General features: G+C 52.5%; 8 protein-coding genes across 8 annotated transcripts; 3 read left to right on the top strand and 5 right to left on the bottom strand.

The window, feature by feature from the left end:
* Positions 1-17: 17 nt before the first annotated feature.
* On the bottom strand, positions 18-1163 carry QC761_107010 (uncharacterized protein; the record flags this gene model as incomplete). The annotated part of the gene is made up of 1 exon (XM_062873974.1): positions 18-1163. The coding sequence occupies one exon, from the start codon at positions 1161-1163 to the stop codon at positions 18-20; it is 1146 nt and encodes a 381-aa protein (XP_062737065.1).
* A 651-nt stretch (positions 1164-1814) lies between these two features.
* Positions 1815-3807, top strand: QC761_107000 (uncharacterized protein). Its single transcript, XM_062873973.1, has 2 exons — positions 1815-2441; positions 2500-3807. Exons 1-2 carry the CDS (start codon positions 2219-2221, stop codon positions 3477-3479), a joined length of 1203 nt encoding a protein of 400 aa, XP_062737064.1. The 5' UTR covers positions 1815-2218; the 3' UTR covers positions 3480-3807.
* Positions 3808-4005: 198 nt separating this feature from the next.
* On the bottom strand, positions 4006-4902 carry QC761_106990 (uncharacterized protein; the record flags this gene model as incomplete). Its single annotated transcript, XM_062873972.1, has 4 exons — positions 4006-4123; positions 4166-4239; positions 4330-4467; positions 4531-4902. 3 exons carry the CDS (start codon positions 4900-4902, stop codon positions 4219-4221), a joined length of 531 nt encoding a protein of 176 aa, XP_062737063.1. The 3' UTR covers positions 4006-4123; positions 4166-4218.
* A 277-nt stretch (positions 4903-5179) lies between these two features.
* PHB2 (Prohibitin-2, subunit of the prohibitin complex (Phb1p-Phb2p)) lies at positions 5180-6338 on the bottom strand (the record flags this gene model as incomplete). The annotated part of the gene is made up of 3 exons (XM_062873971.1): positions 5979-6338; positions 5554-5909; positions 5180-5497 (listed from the first exon to the last, which is right to left on the bottom strand). Exons 1-3 carry the CDS (start codon positions 6217-6219, stop codon positions 5180-5182), a joined length of 915 nt encoding a protein of 304 aa, XP_062737062.1. The 5' UTR covers positions 6220-6338.
* Positions 6339-6655: 317 nt separating this feature from the next.
* On the top strand, positions 6656-8596 carry QC761_106970 (uncharacterized protein). Its single transcript, XM_062873970.1, has 5 exons — positions 6656-7004; positions 7068-7193; positions 7296-7414; positions 7467-8253; positions 8319-8596. Exons 1-4 carry the CDS (start codon positions 6953-6955, stop codon positions 8100-8102), a joined length of 933 nt encoding a protein of 310 aa, XP_062737061.1. The 5' UTR covers positions 6656-6952; the 3' UTR covers positions 8103-8253; positions 8319-8596.
* A 436-nt stretch (positions 8597-9032) lies between these two features.
* QC761_106968 (uncharacterized protein) lies at positions 9033-10317 on the bottom strand. The gene is made up of 2 exons (XM_062873969.1): positions 9671-10317; positions 9033-9548 (listed from the first exon to the last, which is right to left on the bottom strand). Exons 1-2 carry the CDS (start codon positions 9710-9712, stop codon positions 9093-9095), a joined length of 498 nt encoding a protein of 165 aa, XP_062737060.1. The 5' UTR covers positions 9713-10317; the 3' UTR covers positions 9033-9092.
* Positions 10318-11080: 763 nt separating this feature from the next.
* PaKMT6 (H3K27me3 methyltransferase) lies at positions 11081-15641 on the top strand. Its single transcript, XM_062873964.1, has 2 exons — positions 11081-12191; positions 12242-15641. Exons 1-2 carry the CDS (start codon positions 11436-11438, stop codon positions 15266-15268), a joined length of 3783 nt encoding a protein of 1260 aa, XP_062737059.1. The 5' UTR covers positions 11081-11435; the 3' UTR covers positions 15269-15641.
* Positions 15642-16654: 1013 nt separating this feature from the next.
* Positions 16655-17674, bottom strand: QC761_106930 (uncharacterized protein; the record flags this gene model as incomplete). The annotated part of the gene is made up of 1 exon (XM_062873963.1): positions 16655-17674. The coding sequence occupies one exon, from the start codon at positions 17672-17674 to the stop codon at positions 16655-16657; it is 1020 nt and encodes a 339-aa protein (XP_062737058.1).
* Between the last annotated feature and the right edge of the window lie 482 nt (positions 17675-18156).

Below are 18156 nucleotides of genomic sequence, written 5' to 3'. Positions count from 1 at the left end.
TCTGTCATTTTCCGTGTTCATGTGGTATCCATACTATCGCCCTGTCCGTCCACCAAAATCTGAGGCAAGTCCGCTGGCGGGGGAGACAGAGGGCTATCCGGCTCCGAGTCATCATCCCTCGGCGGCTCATCCTCCATCTCAACATCACCCTGATCCCTCCCATCCCGCTCCTCTTGCTCAGTCCTATGCTCCGCCGTCCCCTCCCTACTCTGCCCACCACTCCCAAAGCTTGCCCCCAGCGCATTCCCTGGCTTCAAAAACGACCCATTATCCTGCGTCGACGGCGCCGGACTCTCCCTAGCGGGCGTCCTACCACCCGCCGTGGACATCGCCCTAGGAGTGCCAACCACATCCCCAGCCTCAATCGAGTTCTTAAGTCCGCTCTCCCCCCTAGGAGTAGCATTCCCGCCAGGCGTTCCCGGTCTAGGCGTCTGTCCAGCCTCTACCTCATTCGACTCATCCATACCCTCCCTTCTCTCAACTTCCTCCTTCTCATCCCTGATCAACCGCCGAAGTGCCATAGATTCATCCATGATCCTAGAGAACTGATTGCGGCGCTCGACCCATGTGTCGCTGTAGGTAGAACTCTCCGCCTTGAGCTCGGCAATTTCATCTTGCAGCTTCCTTATAGCCGCCTTTTGCTCCTCCCGAGCGCGCAAAGCTGGATTTTTTGTGATCTCATCCGCCAACTTGTCAAACTGCTTCCGCTGCTCCTGCGTCTCTTTCGCCTGCTCCAATTTCTGATTGAGGTGGATGATGTTGGCGCGGACAGAGGTGATGTCGCGCTTGATTCGCTCGCGCTCTTGGGCGTAGTGTTGCCTGTCCTTTTCGTTGGCGGTGAAGAGGAATTGGAGGCGCTCCATGCTGCTGTCAAAGGCGGCGAAGTCGAGGGTGATGTCTTGGTACATTCGGGCGTAGTCGAGTCTCGGGGTGGTGACATCGGGGACAGTGGCGGGAGTAGGGGCTGGGCTGGAGGTGTCATCTTTTTGGGACGGGTGATTTTCTAGCTCTCGCATGAGGATGGGGTCTGCGAAGCGGTAGAGGGTGTTGATGCGCTTGGTGATGCGCTTGTAGGCCTTCTCTTCTACGGCGAGGAGTCGGGCTTTGTGGAGTTCATTTTCTTCTTTTTCGCTTAGGAGACCCCAGCCTTCTGGTCGCTCCATTTGGGGATCTGGTATGGGTGTGAAACTGGGTGGGAGTCTCGTGGCACTCTGAGTGGTTCGACAATACTGGCGTTACAAGATGCTGTCGATCTCGGCCGATTTCTCTGGAAAGTGTGAAATCGCCTCGAGTACCCGCAATTAGGTATTTACGCGTAAGTTGGTTTCAGTAGCTCCGTGGATGGAGCTATGGTAACTTCGGTCAGGATGGTGGTTGTTGGGGACAGAAGTGCAGCGGTTGAAAGTTTGTTGTCAGGTTTGAAGATCGCAGTTTGCGCGCCAATCCAGCTTCTTGGGCAGTTTGCAGCTTCCCTGGACCCTGGCGCGCCGAGAGGTCAATGCCAAGAGATGTCCGTGACGGAGATTGGAGAATCTACCCTACTCCGTACTTGCTCTGCCAGATTCACCAACCGCGACGAGCGAAAAAAACTCCCTTTGGAAACTCTGCGGGAATACCTCAAATAGTCAAACTAGATGGCGTTTTAAAGAATCATTCTCGACCAGGTATATGCTTCGACAATGCTCTCAAGTTCCTCAAATGGGCTGCCAGACAATGAATAGATCTGCGCTAGCCTATTGGGGATTGGCGGATCCGCGATGCGGGTCCCGAGGCTCAGGTGGCCCGGGCACCCTAGTAGCGGGTGACGGTTGTATAAAAGAGAGTCGCAACCTCTTATCTTGAAACCTTCTGGATCTCACTTGATTCTCGACTTTGGTGATACTTTCGTACACTTTTGAGCTGGGTGGTGCAATGATTCTTTGCGCAAAAGGATATCTAGTAGAATCTACCTTTGATCACAACTTCCCTGGTTAAAGGCCCGTTTTCCGGGACCTCTTTACGGTCTCACCATCACCTTCCCTGAGCATCATCTGTGTCTTTTCGAAGGTGCTTATTGGATTAGTTCTGGACGACGGTCGGCGCACAACGAGCAAATTCTACGAGAGCAACACCTCCAACTCCAAACCACCCGCCCCGCAACTTTACTGATTCCATTGTTCGACTTCCACCCTATTGTCACCACTTTTGTCACCACGGGTGAGACCCACTTTCAGTCATCATGGAGCTTCAAATATCTACCGGCCCATTTCGGAGGAACGGTCCTCGTCCTCTTCTCGACATGGCTCTTGATGTCGCAATCAGAAACATTCAAGACATCCCAAGCTTAGGAGACATGCCTACCCACCTCTTGCAGCCGGTCCTCAGGGCCGTGAAGACCGCCGAGCACCTTCACACCCTCGAGCAGGAGACAGATGAGCGGATCTACGAAGTCTCACCATCTCGTAAGTTCTGCCATCATTTGTCCTTGGCTCGGCACTCATTGCTAACATTGGTCGATAGATTGGAAGCATCTTATCGAGCGCGACTTCAAAACGCTTGCTGCTCAGTATAGTTGGCAGCCAAAGGACCCAAAGTCTTGGTACAAAGTCTACAAGAAGTACGAGACGGTCTACAACCAACAGCTCGAAGAGGCTACCAATGCCTTCATGAAGAAAATGGAAGATGTCAATGGCCAGCGTTCCTCCCGTCAAGCCAAGATTATCTCTGTTCCTGAATCTCGCCGACTGCCTCTTCACTATTCGCAACGCCAACGCGAGGGTCCCAAAGCCGGCCACTGGTCCTCTCAGCCTCGCCCGAAGAAGACCTTCATTGCTAAGGCCAAGAGGCAAGTCGCCGCTGAGACCAGTCGTCTGAAGCTCTCCAACCCCGCTGGCCGCATTCCTGTCAGGCAAAGCCAAATCAGACAGGCACCAATTGCCATGCAGAACGACGCTCGTATCAATCGCCAGTTCGACGCCGCTGCCACCATTGTCAACGCCCCAATCAGAAAGGCCTCTGACACCACAGCCAGTGATCGTGACCGCAAAGAACGCGAGAACCGGCTCCTTTCAATCAAGGGCAAGGGCACCGCCATCGCCAAACCAGCCAACATCATCTCCTTGAGCGATGATGAAGACGACCACATCCCCAGCAATGGGGGTGACGACCTGTTTGGTGATGACGAACCCGCCAGTCCTCCCCAGCGTGGAGGCCTGTCTGTGGAGGAACTCGAAGCCGCGGTGGAGAGGGTCGTTTCTCCCAAGAAACAACCCGTCGCCAGACCCCGTGGTCTTCTCTCTGCGACGCCTGGCGCCATCAAGGCACCCGTGGCGGCCCGCTCGCCACCAAAGTCGTTCACTGGCGAGACCTCGCCTGCACCCGCGCCTGCGGGTGCGGGCAACTCGCCTGCTGTCGGCTCTAGGGGGCCCGCTGCTCCTATCGTCCGCAAGCGCAAGCCTGTGGATATTTTCATGCGTCCGAGCAAGCGGGTCCCCCGTTAGGGAACGTAGAAGGGATGGATTTTGTGGGGGAATTCGAATTTTGGGATTTGCATGGAAATCAGCGAGGATGGTTGGCATTTTCAACAGGCGTTGAGATGGTTTTTTAAGCTTGATACAAGCAGATAACCGAGATTAAGCGGTGGTTATCTGGAAATTGGTGTACGATGGAGGGACGAATGGAATGATTTTTACACGGGCATGACCTATGCTTATATGATGTGTACGATGATCGATTGAATGGATGGGCTTTTATACGGGGCTTTACTTCTGCTTATATATCGTTTTTAAGTGATGGGTTTTCCAAGACTCGAATTACTTCTGATCATGTTCAGCATCTTGATCTCCATCCATATATTCGGTTCACCACACGAGGCGAAGACTGATGTAAAGATGCATTCTTCATTCATGAGTGCCTTTCCCTAGGCAAGGCAAGATCATATCCCATAAGACGCTCGATCCCACCTACCCACTATCTACGCTACCTCCTCAACAAAAAACTGTCACCCTTCCTCCACAGCGCTGATGTCCACCATCATCATCACCTTGTTTGCCTCATCTTGCTGTACCTAACAACAGCCAAACTTTCCTACTCTGCCGTATTGCCTATATTCATAACCCTTTACAGCTACCACCCCCATTATCCCCTTTCCCTCCCTATCATTTTTTCTTTCTTTTTTAAAGCCCACCCCTCAACGCCAAAACCAAATGTAACGTCGCGCCACCCTCAAGCCCATAGTCATCAGCGGTTTTGTCGTCGACCCTATTGGTTTTTTACCATCATTAGCAACTATTAACACACTCAAAATAAGTGTTGTGGTGGTGGTGGTAGTGGTGGTGTGGGGGAGGGTACATTTGTTTCCCCCCAAAGATCAACCTCTGCTGCACGGGCGGGATCCCCTCCTTCTCCTCCACCAGCTCCTTGATCTTGGAGACCTTGTCGGAGCCCTCGACGTTGAGCTCGATTTCCTTTCCGGTGAGGGTGCGTACTCTATCTCACCTGTCAGTCAGTTCATCGGGCAAGCACAGTATGGCGGGGCTGAACGGACTTTACGAGCATCTTGGCGTTTGGCTTTTGTGTCTTTCCACTAAGTGATTCTTTGGTGGAAATAAGGGATAGTTGTTTATCTGTTGGTTGTTGTTCTTCAAGATCAAGCACTCGTGGGATGGTGGTGAATGTTGTTGCTGGCAGAAAGAGGAAGAATACTACACCAGTCAGCAATGCTGGCAAGCTCGAGAGGCAGCAGTCGCCAAGTGAGCCACCTGCCATCGATGGCAGCTGCTGTCCCAGCAGGCGGCCGCAAGGAGGGGTTAGTGGGGCAGGTAGGTTGATTGTGGGTCCGCGGGTCGGTCGGTTTGTGTGGGGTTGGTGGGTGAGCCTCAGGCTTGGCTCGCTGGGGGCTGCTTGGTAATGGATGAGGCCCATTAAATGTTCAGCCTTATTGAGCTGCTGGAGCTGTTACTTGAGGGGCAATAAAGACCATTATGCTGACAATGTACTCAAAAATAAACGGGATGAACAAATAAGTTTCTCAAAATGTGTGATTCTGACCGCCAACTCCAGAAACTTCATGACTTCTTCAATGCATCTTTTCACCAACGTACTCATACACAGGGGCTTTGTAAAATGTTCAGCCTATACATACAGACAGTGGAGATTGATTCAATACCTCCATTCCCACCTCTTTCAAAACACAGCTTCCTTATTTGTTCTCCTCATCAAAGACGTTCAACCCAAGACCCTCAGAGTCAAGGAGCAGTCTGTTCTTGCCACCAGCCTCCTGGATAATCTGGGCAATGGAACGAGCGTTCTCCAGCTTCTTCAACTCCAGATATGACTTGTTCTTTTTGATAGCCTCACCAATGAGCTCAGCAGAGCGAGCCTCACCCTGAGCCTTGACAACCATGGCCTGCTTCTCCTGGCGAGCCTTGTCGACGATGAATGCGGCACGTTGAGCCTCTTGTTGGGCAACCTGCTTGGCTTCAACGGCAGCTGTGAACTCAGGAGAGAAGGCAAGATGCTAATAAATTGTTAGCGGTTTGTTAAGCGATGTGATTTCCACAAAGAGGAACCCACCGTCAAAGACACGTCGTCCAGAAGAATGTTGAAGCGCGCAGCTCTCCTGGAGAGGTTCTCACGAACCAGCTTGGCAACCATTTCTCTTTGTGTGATCAGCTGACTGGCATTGAACTGGGCAACAACGCTCTTCAGCACTTCGTTGACAATCGAGGGGAGGACACGCTCGTCATAGTCGGTGCCGAGAGTGCGGTAGATCTGAGGAAGGGCGGTGATTTCGGGTCTCGAGAGGACACGGCAGGTGATGTTGACCATTTGAAGATCCTTGGTACCGGTGAGGGAAGAAACGTTTCTCGGCTTAGCACGAACATCGTAGACAATAGGAGTCTCGAACCATGGGACGACAAAGTGAGTTCCTGTGTGAATATTTGTAAGTCAGTTAGTCTGTCTCTCCAGCAAGAGTGTAATGTCTAAACCCAACATACCTTCGGTATAGATATCCTTGCTGACACCACTTATTCTCCGGTACTTGATCGCTCTGTGACCACCATCGACGTTGAACAGCGCACTCTGAAACAGCAAGGCGCCACCACCAAGGACAGCGAGAGCAGCAACCCCTCCTGCGATGCCACCACCTCCGCCAGGCATTCTGCCTCCGGAGCGAGTTTGTTGGGCCGCATACTGCAGCTTGTTCATATAATCCTGGAAGGGATTGCGGTGCGCCATCTTGTCTGTTGTCTAGGTATAGTGGCTGGTGCTGAATGGCAGCTGGTTTGCGCTGTGGAGAAAGAGCTTGTAGCTTCACGAGGTGTGGAACCAGTCGCTTCTCTTCATCGCTGACAAACACCACTTGCAGGAAGCAGGGTTCCCAGCACGCATGGGCCACCTCTCTCCAAATCCATATCACGTGCTCTCGCGACCTTCACATCCTTGCTCTTCGCGCCTCAAAGCTTGGCCAAATCCAGGCTGGTTCACGGTACTGGGGTACTTGCTCCATGCATTTTTAGCCCAAGAATTGAACCTCACCTTCCGATTGCTCCATCAACATCCAGTCAATTGTCCCCCACCACCATCGCCCAGTTGTCGCCAAAGTGAGCAAGTTCAGACGGTCTTGCACAGTCTTTGTAAAAAATTAGCGGCCAGTGTGATATTGGATGAGAAGGAGCAATTCAAGTCCCAATTGCTATCGGTAGTTCACACCTATTGTGGTGAATTTGATTGTTCCTTCCACGGATTTTGCCCTTCGCGCCTCTCAAGACCAGGGTGACTTGTCAACTACTGCTTCGCATCGCATCATCGCAACCAGCCTTTTTTCCCCTTCCTTCGCCGAGACAACATTGACGCCGAGACTTCCATTTCACTTAGTCGTCGACTCTCTGCCAGTCAATTACTTAATTTCCACCGAATTTTCAAAGCGACTCTTTTCACTCCAGGCTTTGCGCATCCTCTGATCGCAAAAATGTCAAACAGACAGCCCTCTCGTGTCGTCTTCGTGGGCAACATCCCATATGGCAAGTTGTCGAGATCATATTACGTCTTTTCAAAGTCGATTGCTAACAAGCCGTAATCTGCAGGACTCACCGAGGAGCAAATCACTGAAATCTTCAGTGGTGCTGGTCGCGTCCTGAACTTTCGCCTCGTCTATGATCGGGAGACTGGTCGCCCCAAGGGCTTTGGTTTCGCTGAGTTCCCTGACCACGGTAAGTAGTCTCTTCAATGCTGACATGACACTGGCCTGTGGCGTGGAAATGTCGCAGAGCCGCATACTCAAAGTTCCTTTTGCTGACTTTTTATTCCTTTAGACTCTGCTTCTTCAGCCGTCCGAAACTTGAATGATTATGAGATTATGGGACGGAAGTTGCGTGTCGACTTTAGCAATGAAACGGTCAGCGACGAAGATGGTCGTGACCGTGACGCTGCTGTAAGTCTCGATATTTCTTTATCCGAGATTCATCCAAACTAATACTTTCCAGGGCCCTTCTGCTGCCGGTTACTCGGCGCCGTCGAACGGTAACAACGTTGCCGCGCCGGTCGTCCCCGCGGGCGGTTCGTCGCTCCCTCCTTTGCCCCAGGGCAAAGATCTCCCTCCTGGTGTGAGCTGCACCGATGCCATATCGCAAACGCTTCGCACTCTGCCGCCGGCGCAGCTGCTGGACATCATCCAGCAGATGAAGACGCTGGCGACCAACGACCCTACGCGCTGCGCCGAGCTGTTGAACCAAGCTCCCCAGCTTGGTTATGCTGTTTTCCAGGCCCTGTTGATCATGGGCTTGGTGTCACCGGACGCAATCAACTCCGTCCTCGACACTGGTGTGAGCGTTGCCCCGCCTCCTGCGGCTGTCCCCGCCAACTATGGCGGCTACCCTGTCCCTGCGGCGACCGGCACTCCAGTCGGTGGTTATGCCGCCCCCCCCGTCGCTGCCCCGGTTGTTCCGGTCCCTGGTGCCGCGCCTCCTCCTGTCGCTGCCCCCCCTCCTGCTCAGGACCCTGAGGCCCTGATGCGTGCTGTCATGGAGCTACCTCAAGAGACGATTGACATGCTTCCCGAAGCCGAGAAGCAGCAGATTTTGGCCTTGAGAGCTCAATTCTCCCTGCAAGGTCACCGCTAGAAGCAGAGGCACGACAACAAGCCCGGGGATGATTGTACACCAATTGGCAGTTGCGAGGAGGCAGTTACGGTGGGTAATGACGACAACTATACCGGGAGTGATCAAGTCACCAAACTTACAGCCGAGCTAATCCTAAATATCGGTAAAGTTGGTGAGTCTCAGCCTGTGGGTGGTTTTGATAACTCTAAGCTTCCGAATTTTGACATTCATGGCAAGCTGAAGGGCGGTATCAACCGTAAGTTTAAAAACAATGACCACGATTTTGACACCGCGAATATCCGCAAATCAACAACTGTGGACAACGGTAGCGACTTGGGCTGTCACGACTTTTACTCCCCCACTGGGGGTAGTGTTATTTCGGAGGAGGACGTGGACGATCTCATTCTTGAAATTACGCCATCTGCTGCCCCTGTGGCTTTGAACACCTTTATCTCCGGACACAACTTGCTGCGTTTGACACCGAACAACTCGAAGTCTCCCGGTATCAATGAGAAGCCTTCTGACTATCAAGACGAAGACAGCTTCAACGCTGAAGTTTATGGCGACTCTGAGCCTGGAGTTGACGGTGTCTTCAAGTCTAAGGACACTTAGGTCTTTTCACTGATACAACATTGATACCTCTGGAGCGCTTCACAAATGATATCTGGACTGGCTTTTCTTTCCTTTTCTTTCTGCCTTTGTCATTGGAGTTCTCGGCTCTTACGGCATTTGACTTTTTTTCGATCTCATCTTACGACTGGCATACCAAGGCGTTGGGAGATATCGCATCAAGAGGTCTGGGAATACTTATGAGAGGGCGGTGGAGGGATTGTGGAGAGGGATAGCGGTTCATTTGCTTTTGTTATCTGGGATTTCGGGGGATTATAGCGAGACTGCACAATTAAGATGTTTTTACTTTGGCTTGCTTTGACATGCATCTGTTTGTGTAACTATTTTGTATCATTCCTTTGACATGCACTCAAATCATCCACTATACTATCCAACCAGCACCTAGGCAACAACCTCACTAATCTTGTACTCGACAATAACGGGCTTGCCCTCTTCCAAGATGAACCTCCCAGACCCAACATATACCTTGTTCGCCAGCTCGGCCAACTCGGGAACACCACCGGTCTGGAAGACGGGGTGGATGAAGGCCTCGCCAAAGTCGGTGGTTGCGGCGGAGGGGTCGCCCTTGAGGACCTTGCCGGCGGCGCCGAGGAGGGAGACGGTGCCGGTGTAGTTGAAGCGGATGGTGGCGCCGGTGGAGGCATCCTTGGCTACGGACTGGACCTCGAGCTTGACGGTCTTGCCGTCGGGTTGGGTGGTGATGTAGTCTGCGCCGTGGAGGATGGGGGCGTTGAGCTTGAGGGGGTAGGAGGGTTCGGAGATTAGGGAGCCGAGGGAGGGGACGAAGGGGACGTGGAGGAGGTGGGGGGAGATGGCGGTGGGGGGTTCTATGGCGATCTGGAGAGGGTTAGTTGAGGTTTGAGAGGGAAAGGGGGTGGTGTATATGTGGTGGTAGGGGGAATGTTGATACGGCGTAAGGGGGGGTGTATTATTGTTGGCGAGGGATAAGGGAGGCTTACTCTGGCCGTGAAGGCGGGGATGAGTTTGGGGAAGCCAGACATGACGTCGGTGAGGGAGGGGTAGCTATTGTAATGATAGAGCCTTGAAGGGTGCCTTGAGGGGATTTGGGAGTAGTTAGAAACACAGCTGTAAGATGAGGTAGAGAGATGATGAGAGACTATCAGCAGTATATAGGTATGTTATGTCACAGAGGCAAGGGTACATCGGAAAGTTCAGGATGTCATGATGGGGGATGTCGTGCTATTTAGCGCGGCCCCTCCTCTCACTCCATAATATGGTGGGATTAATCATCCAATCCGATCTGGTCTGTTGAAATGCTACCTGTACCTGTTGAGTAACAAAGGTCCGGATCAATATGTTCTCCACCAGCACAGTCCACACTCGTTTATATGGAAGTCTGATTTGTCGTGAAGCATGTGCTTTGCGGGACACAGCACAAGGACGCATCGGAAGATATGGATGCGGGGTGAGAGAGCGGTCCAATTGGAGGTTTCAATCGGGTTGAATGCTGTTTCTAAACGGCAAGCCTGAGAGCTTCGGCTTTGAAGCGGGGTTTGCTGATGGTTTACTGGGAGAATATAGGTAACTTGGAGGGGGATTTGTTAAGCCGCTACAAATAGAAGTAGGGTAGGTACCTTGACTTTGCGACTTGATATTTAGAGTCGGAGTTCATCGAAAGTTTACAAAATGGCTTTCGAACCTTGCGGAACCGATTCATGTGGACCTTTTGTATGTAACTCTGATAAATGCGTTGCCCAAACTGCCGGATCCCCAGGGACGGACCCCTGACATCGGTGCGCGGCGGCCGCTAATCCCGATGTGGATTGTCATGTTTGGAGGAGGCTTCCATGGGTATTTCTGAAGCTGACTACCAGCTAGTTTATATAATGCTGCGGTAGCTGAAGGTAGAGTAGAGTCTCAGGGTTACAAAATCAATGCCAGGCCCTATGATGGCTCTTTCTATAGATGTCATATATTTTCTTTTCAGTTGCTGCTCTTGAATGGAACAGCAGAACTAGAACAGCCTTACACTCAGCTTCATTTCAACGATGGCAAAACAAGCAAACATGCACATAATGTATCTAAAACATCCCAGAATACCGAGAGGCTCTCGACAATATTACACCTTAACTGAAGGTTGCCAATGGATGGGGTTATCCTGCTCGGCTGTGGGCTTGATACCCGAAGCTTGAGATACCCCGGCAAGTTTGAAAACTAAATAATGTCCCGTGAGATCTTTTTCAAACACCGCGAGTATTGATAAACTTCAGGGACGCAAGTGGTGAGGCTCACTGGTAGATGAGTCCATGAATGGTCATGGTTGCTTCGTCTAAGGGGAGTTCCAGGGTTGGTGGGTCGCTAGAATGGCATGTATGGTCTGTGCACCTGCCTCAGGTAGCCAAGAAATCGCGTCTTTCAGCAGGAGCGCTGCTGCGCGTCTCTTCTCTCAAGAATGGAAGATGTGTGTGACCATCTCATCATAAACTCGGCATCTAGTGGGCATCACAGCGCCCGGTGGATTCGACTCTCGGCCGGGTCTCCGTTAACTAGCACGTTTTCCTTTTGGTTCTTTAATTTCGTGAAAGCGGCAGGTGATTCTTTCATTCTCTGACAAACAGACGGGGCTCTCCCTTTACGCCAAGAGAGCAACAGCAACTCATCAACAACTCGGCATCGTCACACCAAGAGATCCCCAACGCGGGATTACGGGGCATTGTGAATGGTACAACTATAGGGAAGCGAGAAGCAGCCGGGACACGAGCGATGGTCTCGTCCGGGAGAATTGTGGTGGATTTGACGGCGGATTCGACCTCAGCTAGTGAAGATGGGGGGAGTGAAGGTGGCGATGGTGTGGCCGACGAAACTGGTGTCAGGACAACGACCTTGAGCCACGCTCACAACGGCGACCGGCTGCGATCCCAACCAGCTTCACAACCCTATGTGTCTGAGCGGCCCCATCACCATGCGCGGAACTCGGCTCCGCAACATGTGAAAGCTAGTAGAGGGCCTAGTCCCTCCTCTTTATCTGATGCTACAGCCACATCCGCGCCTGCGAGTAGAAGGCGGACTCCCAATGGGTCACCAGTGGCTAAGAGCAAGTCAGGGCTGGATAGAACACCATCAAAGTCAATAATGCGATTTTCAACACGGGATGAGATTCAGGATTCACAGTCGCCAACTCTCAAAAATACGGCCCAGCACCCGACCCCGCAGTCGCAAACTTCACTTTCGCTCCAACTCTCAGAGTTCAGAGGCCACGAGACGCCAAAATCAATGACGCCACAAAAGGTCGACGATTGGACAGTAGACTCCATTGCCGACATCCTCAGGTCCTTTGTGAATGAGGTCAGCGAGGATCATGCGCATCTCGTTCACTTTCTGCTTGATGAAGACGAGAGAAATGCGCCCAAGCCTCAGCACATTAGCTCTGTGGATGCGTTCGCCGATATGAAACCTCTCACGGTTGACCATGATGAATCGGCTGGGAATGAAATAGAGACTATGACTCTCAAATTCAAGGTTAGTTCTGATAACCCTCTTTGCCGAGCATCTCTCTAACCCCCGAAAAGCAACATAGTGGCGAGCAAGGGAAAGCCATAAGAGCACACGGGAAACATATCGATTTCCCTGTTGTGTGCATCGCCTCAGACAGGCAAAGTGTCCCACGATACAGGTTTCATCATGTTGAAATTCGCAAAAATATTCTTGCGCCAAATTCCATGCTAAACTTTGTGCCACATCTTCGTGATGTGGACCCGAACTCGGCTGAGGAAAAGAGGTACGCCGAATGGCTCAATGAACTGGAGACTCTTGATAAGTTGTCTGGCTTCAAAGCCCTTGGTCGGGTACAGAGGCTGGCCAAGAGAGCGCAGAATGAATACGCAGCTATCTTATCAACCTACCTGGAGCCGTGGTTGGAGAGGCTAGCCATTGACGGCTGCACCAAAACCACTCTCATCCGCTACATGGCAAGCCAGCCAGAGAGCGATGATGCCATCACCCCGCAACAGAGGAGCCACCTTCTTGACACATACAACGAAGGTGCTGGGTCACCCCGTGGTTCTAGAGCAGCCAAGCTCTTCACCGAAGCTTTTGACAAAGTCTTTGGTGACCCCAAGAACCAGAGACCCATCACCCTCAGTGATGTCTTGAAGCTAGACAAGGCCGTGGAGCCTATCTTGGACAACAGGAAGACCAAGAATACGCCGAGTGCCCAAAGGCATCAGAATAGAGAGCTGACGCAAAAGGTTGTGGAATCCCTGGGGAGTTACTCGGCGTTGGGCTGTCTGATCTGTTTCAGTCATGACTGTGAGCACGGTGAAATCGATGGAGACAATCAGAAGCGGTGCTTGTCTCTCGATGAAATCGGCGGTGTTGCATCTGCTCTGCGGGCTAAGTGGATGGCACAACTTCAAGACCACTCAAGCAAGCAATCAAGCCTTGTCTTGAAATCAAATCCCCAACCTTGCCGGAATTCCTGCTATCGCACTCACGATACCGGGAAACCAGGTTATGTGGAAAAGCCATGGTCTGGAAACGAGGTTACGGTCCTTGAGCAGGTGTTTGCGACTCTGGGCTACAGCTCGTCCCTCATGCCGCAGTGTTTTGTTGCTGCTGTGCTGAACCGGCCCTGCTGGGATGTACATCGCAAATTCAGGGAGCTCAGCCTGGCACTTCCTGCTGTCCCCGAGGCTTTTGAGACCGTCAAGGGACCCAAGCCAGTTACGTGGTATGATCGGAGAAAGAAGCAGCTATTGAGTGGTTGGGAAGATGCAACTGTCACGCACGAGCATTCGCTACGGGAAATATGGACGCCCTGCCATCACGAGGGTGCGTGTACGGCTGCGAACGGCTGCCAATGTGCATCCAAGGGGAGACACCCCGTCCTCTGCGAGCGATTCTGCTTATGTACGGCAGAAACATGTGCCCTCAAGTTTACTGGGTGTGCCTGTCATTCGCTAGGCAAGACATGTATCCAACGCCAGAAAGAAGGGAAGCCGTGTATCTGTGTTCAACTCAACCGGGAATGCGACCCTGTCCTTTGCAAGGGATGTGGAGCGAGGGAGAGAGCTGATCCTGAGAACGCCTACGATGAACAGCTTCATTCGACAGGGTGTCAAAATGTACCCATGCAACGCGGCGCCACCAAGGCGGTCGTGATAGGTTCCTCCCAGCTGGAGGGCTGTGGATATGGTCTCTTTGCTGCGGAGGATATAGCGCAGGACGAGTTTATCATTGAGTACACTGGCGAACTTATTAGCCACGACGAGGGCGTTCGCCGCGAGAATCGCCGTGGTGACGTGTTTGACGAGGAAAACAAGATTTCATATCTTTTCACGCTTCTTGAGCAGGAGGGCATATGGGTGGACGCGGCCATTTATGGGAACCTCAGCCGGTACATCAACCATGCCAACGACACCTGCAACATCACCCCAAAAATCATGTATGTCAACCATGAGTTCCGCATCAAGTTCTCGGCACTTCGTGACATCAAGGCCGGGGAGGAGTTATTCTTTAACTACGGTGACAACTTCCCTAACTTGACCAAGAAGCTCGTAGAGTCACGAGAGAGCGGTGGGAAGGAAAAGGGCAGCGGGAATGGCGCGCCGAAGCGCAAAGGAGGCGCTCAACGTGCTGCCCCCCGCAAAACCACATCCAAGTCGAGCCGGCATTTGGACTATCGAGGCAGTGACGATGAGTTGTTCTTTGACGAGTTACGCCGCCGGCAAGATGATGAAGATGGCGTGGACTATGGGGAGACCCCTAACAAGAAGCAACGTGGTAAACGAGGCGGAGCAAGGCCTGGTGCTGGTCGTAAGAAAAAACAAGCACAGCCGCCTGAGGAAACCGGCGAATACCAACACGCCACCGAGATTAGTGATAGTCAAGGCGAGAGCGGGGCCCTAGAAGAAACTCCTTCACGACGGCGCATCTCCAAACACCCATATGCCAGCACGGCATTTGGCGCGAATGGCGCAGTTAGCGGCCCTGGTCAGGAACCCGTGAAGAAAATCTCTAAGAGAGGGGGCGCACGACCTGGCGCAGGGCGCAAACCAAAGCATCGACCTGGCACCGCTAAGACTACCAGCAGCAGCAAGATTGGAAAGACGAGTCCCGGCAGCAGCACTACTAGTCCTAGCAACAGCAGCGAGAAATCCATCAACAACATCGGAAGGCATGGCACCGACTCCGAAGATCACCCACTCGCCTACCGCAACCGGTTTTCTCGCCCCGGGCCCTCAACGCTCTCGAACTCCATCTCTACCACAGCGGCGGGTAAGAAGCGAAAAGCCTCCGACTTCGAGGAGGAGGCTCAGAGCCCGTCAGGTGACGGTGACCACCACCGCGAATATGAGTCACATGTTCAGTCCAACAGAAACAACAGTGCGGGGCTGTATAGACAGAGCATCTTTCAACCGATCGACTCTTCTACCTCCTCCCACTCTGACCAGTCGGTGGTGAATGGGAGAGGTGGGGGGAGATCCGACAATGACGACAACGAAGGGGACGAGGACGACGATGATGACGACGACGACAGCGTCCGTGGGTCGAGAAAGAGGCAAAAGCCCTGGAGATATAGGGATGAGAAGGAGTAGGAATTTTTCTCTTTCCCGGAATCGAGGCCGAGGGTGACTAGGGGGCCGAGGCTGATGATGAAGGCGTGAGGCTGCGTGGTAAAGTCATTTGTTGCAAGTTTACTTGGAGAATCATCATGGGTTGATGAGAGGAAAATTAGCACTGTACGGGGGGAAAGGAGCTTGACGGAATTGCTTGACACTAAGGGATTGGCGGTTGATATTGGGGTGGGTGGAGAGGTGATGCATTCAACAAAGCAGGGTGGTGATGGGGGGTATAGGAAGGGTGGGTGGGCCAAATAGGATGGTTGTGTAAAGGCTGTATTGTATCTACATGGGACCAGGTATCAAGGTAGCGGAATAGTGGCTTAGAGAATTAGTGGGTTAGAGAGCTGAGTAGGCAACATTACTTTAGTTTATTTGTTGGACTGATTTTCATGCCGTTGTTGAGTCTGGGTAAATTGCTTTGTCTACACATCGACATGCCTCACCCTTGACCCAGGCTTTACCAGATACCATATAACATCTGAACAACCACGACAGGTTCGATGCTAAATCTTACATGAACCCTCCCATTGCAGAGATATCCTTAATGGGTACAGCCTCGCACAAGATATTAGACAGCGTCCGTGTTCCTTCTTCGGCCGCGTAATACTCAGAGCCCGGTACTCCCCCAGTCCAATCTCGAGCCTCATCGTCACCTATCACCTCACTTCCACAAACCCATCCCCGCCCGCAAGATAGACGTAAGCAACATCCACCCACCAAAGGTCCCATCTTTTGCTGAGCCACATTCCTACCTGAAGCCCGGGCTCACATGCAAGCCCAGACCTTGCCCAGCACCCAACCCCGTGTTTCATGTATCTGGGGACCTTTCCCACTGGACCCTCCACCCCAAGCCCACACACACCTAACCTTCTGGGCAAGCCCAACCTGGCCCAACACCAGGCGAGCTGAGTAAAATGTGCGGTGGAATTGCGCGTACCACAGTGGAGGGAAACTCCTAGGTTGAGCAGAATCAATCCTCACCAGGCGATCATAGTAAGTTATCTCAAGCATACCCCGTAGCAAAATGTATTCACAAAGTTTGGAAATATGAAGCCACGAGGCAGGAACATATCAAAGTTGAATTATGAAACAATGACCATCCTAAATTTTTCCTCTACCATAGATCAAACACCAAGATACAAAAAAGTGTAGAAAGAATTTACCCAATACTTTGAATAGCTGGGGTATCATATCAATCATAAGCCCACCCGACTCTATACCCGAGCCCTCCCTTCCTTTAACCCGCCCAATAAACCCATGATGATGAGCCAAAGCACAACCATCCCGAAAAACGCCCAATTAATGCTTGCTCATCAGGTAAACAATAGACACAAAAAAGAAAATCTCCCCTAAATCCCCTTAAACCCTGCTATGAGAATACGGCTCATACGCACCGCCCGTCTGCCTTCCATACCCCCCATTCCCAGCGGTAGCCGCAGGCCACTGCTGCTGATAACCTTGATACCCCTGCGGCTGATCCAACCTCTGGTACGGCCCGGTACCCATAAGCTTCTCCCCCTCATCACTGCTCCTGTTCCTCTTGTGACCGCTCCTCTTCTCGGGCGCACAGCAGCAAATGGTAAACACCCAGAACAGCGCCGCCGCAAGAGCGAACGCAGCAGCGATCCACACCGCGGCCAGAAACCTGGTGTTAAAGTCGGCGCGAACACCATAGATCTTAGCCGAGCCCTCTACCGCTCCGACGACCACGACAGCGGTGGCAGTCGCGAGCGCGGCACTGGCGCAGACGGCAACAGCGGCGAAAGCGGCGAGCAGCCAGGTGATGCAACTAAATGCCCTGGAACAGTTGGCAAACAGGCCAAAGAAGAGAGCCACGCCAAGGGCGACGTAGGAGATGATAAAGACGACTTGGGTCCATTTGGAGACGGTAGAGAAGGCCTTGACCGCGTCGGTGATTTCCTTGGGGAGGGTGACGTTTTGACCAGTGAGGGTCAACATGGAGTTGAGGTCGCCAGTGGTGGTGTTCAGGACGTTAGTGGCCCAGTCAAAGGCGGGCCTGGTGCACTCCCTTGAGCCATTCTGAGGCGTGTAGCAGTAGCCCCAAAGCCCAACGTCATAGAGGTCATAGAGAGAAAGATCGGCGGCGGTGATGTTGGTGGTTTGGGTGTCCTGGCGGGTGTTGAGGGCGTCGTTTACGGCGTCGTTGAAGACCGTCTCGACGTCCTTGCCGCCGGTGGCTTTGGAGATGAGGTTGGCGGCTGTGAGGGGGTCGATGGAGAGGTTGGTTGTGTTTACTTGAAACATGTACAACGACTTATCGGCTACGCCCGCGAGGCCGGCAACGAGGAGGGATATGAGGGAGGCGAGGGTTAGTAAAAAGGGGAGGGCGACGCAGACGACGCGCCCAAAGTTGGCCATTTTGACTGATGCTGTGTTGCTGTCCTCTCGAGAAAGGGTTGTTTGCAGATATAACGAGGGGTTGGGTTGGGCGGTTTTGGGTTTTGGGAACGGCGAGGTGGGGTGAGGCCGACGTTAGCCTGAAGGTTCGTTAACGATAGTCGATAGCGAGATGGTCCTCTGATATCCCTCTTGAAAATGGTGGAGGGGCAAAATGAGTGAAAAAAATCACACAGAATGTAGATGCAGAATGACGGAGTAGTAGAAGGTTAGGAAGAGGGGTGGTCGCAAGATAAATAAAAGGGAAGGGTCAACCCACGGATGCAAGACAACTCGCCCTGCTTACGACCCGGTAGGGTTGCTAGCAACAGGAATGGCAGGCTAGCAAAAGGCTGTGCCAATGGGCCGGGTGGCGCAGTCTCCGCCTCCATGCGGGTGACGAAATGGCCCACTGTTTTGTCCTCGTCTGCGGGAATCTTCAGTCCTTGGACCCCTCAAAGAAG

This window comes from Podospora bellae-mahoneyi (genome assembly GCF_035222275.1).
Source record: "Podospora bellae-mahoneyi strain CBS 112042 chromosome 1 map unlocalized CBS112042p_1, whole genome shotgun sequence".
NCBI lineage: Eukaryota > Fungi > Ascomycota > Sordariomycetes > Sordariales > Podosporaceae > Podospora > Podospora bellae-mahoneyi.
Note: the sequence above shows the minus strand (reverse complement) of the source record. Positions and strands in the feature narration are given on the sequence as shown.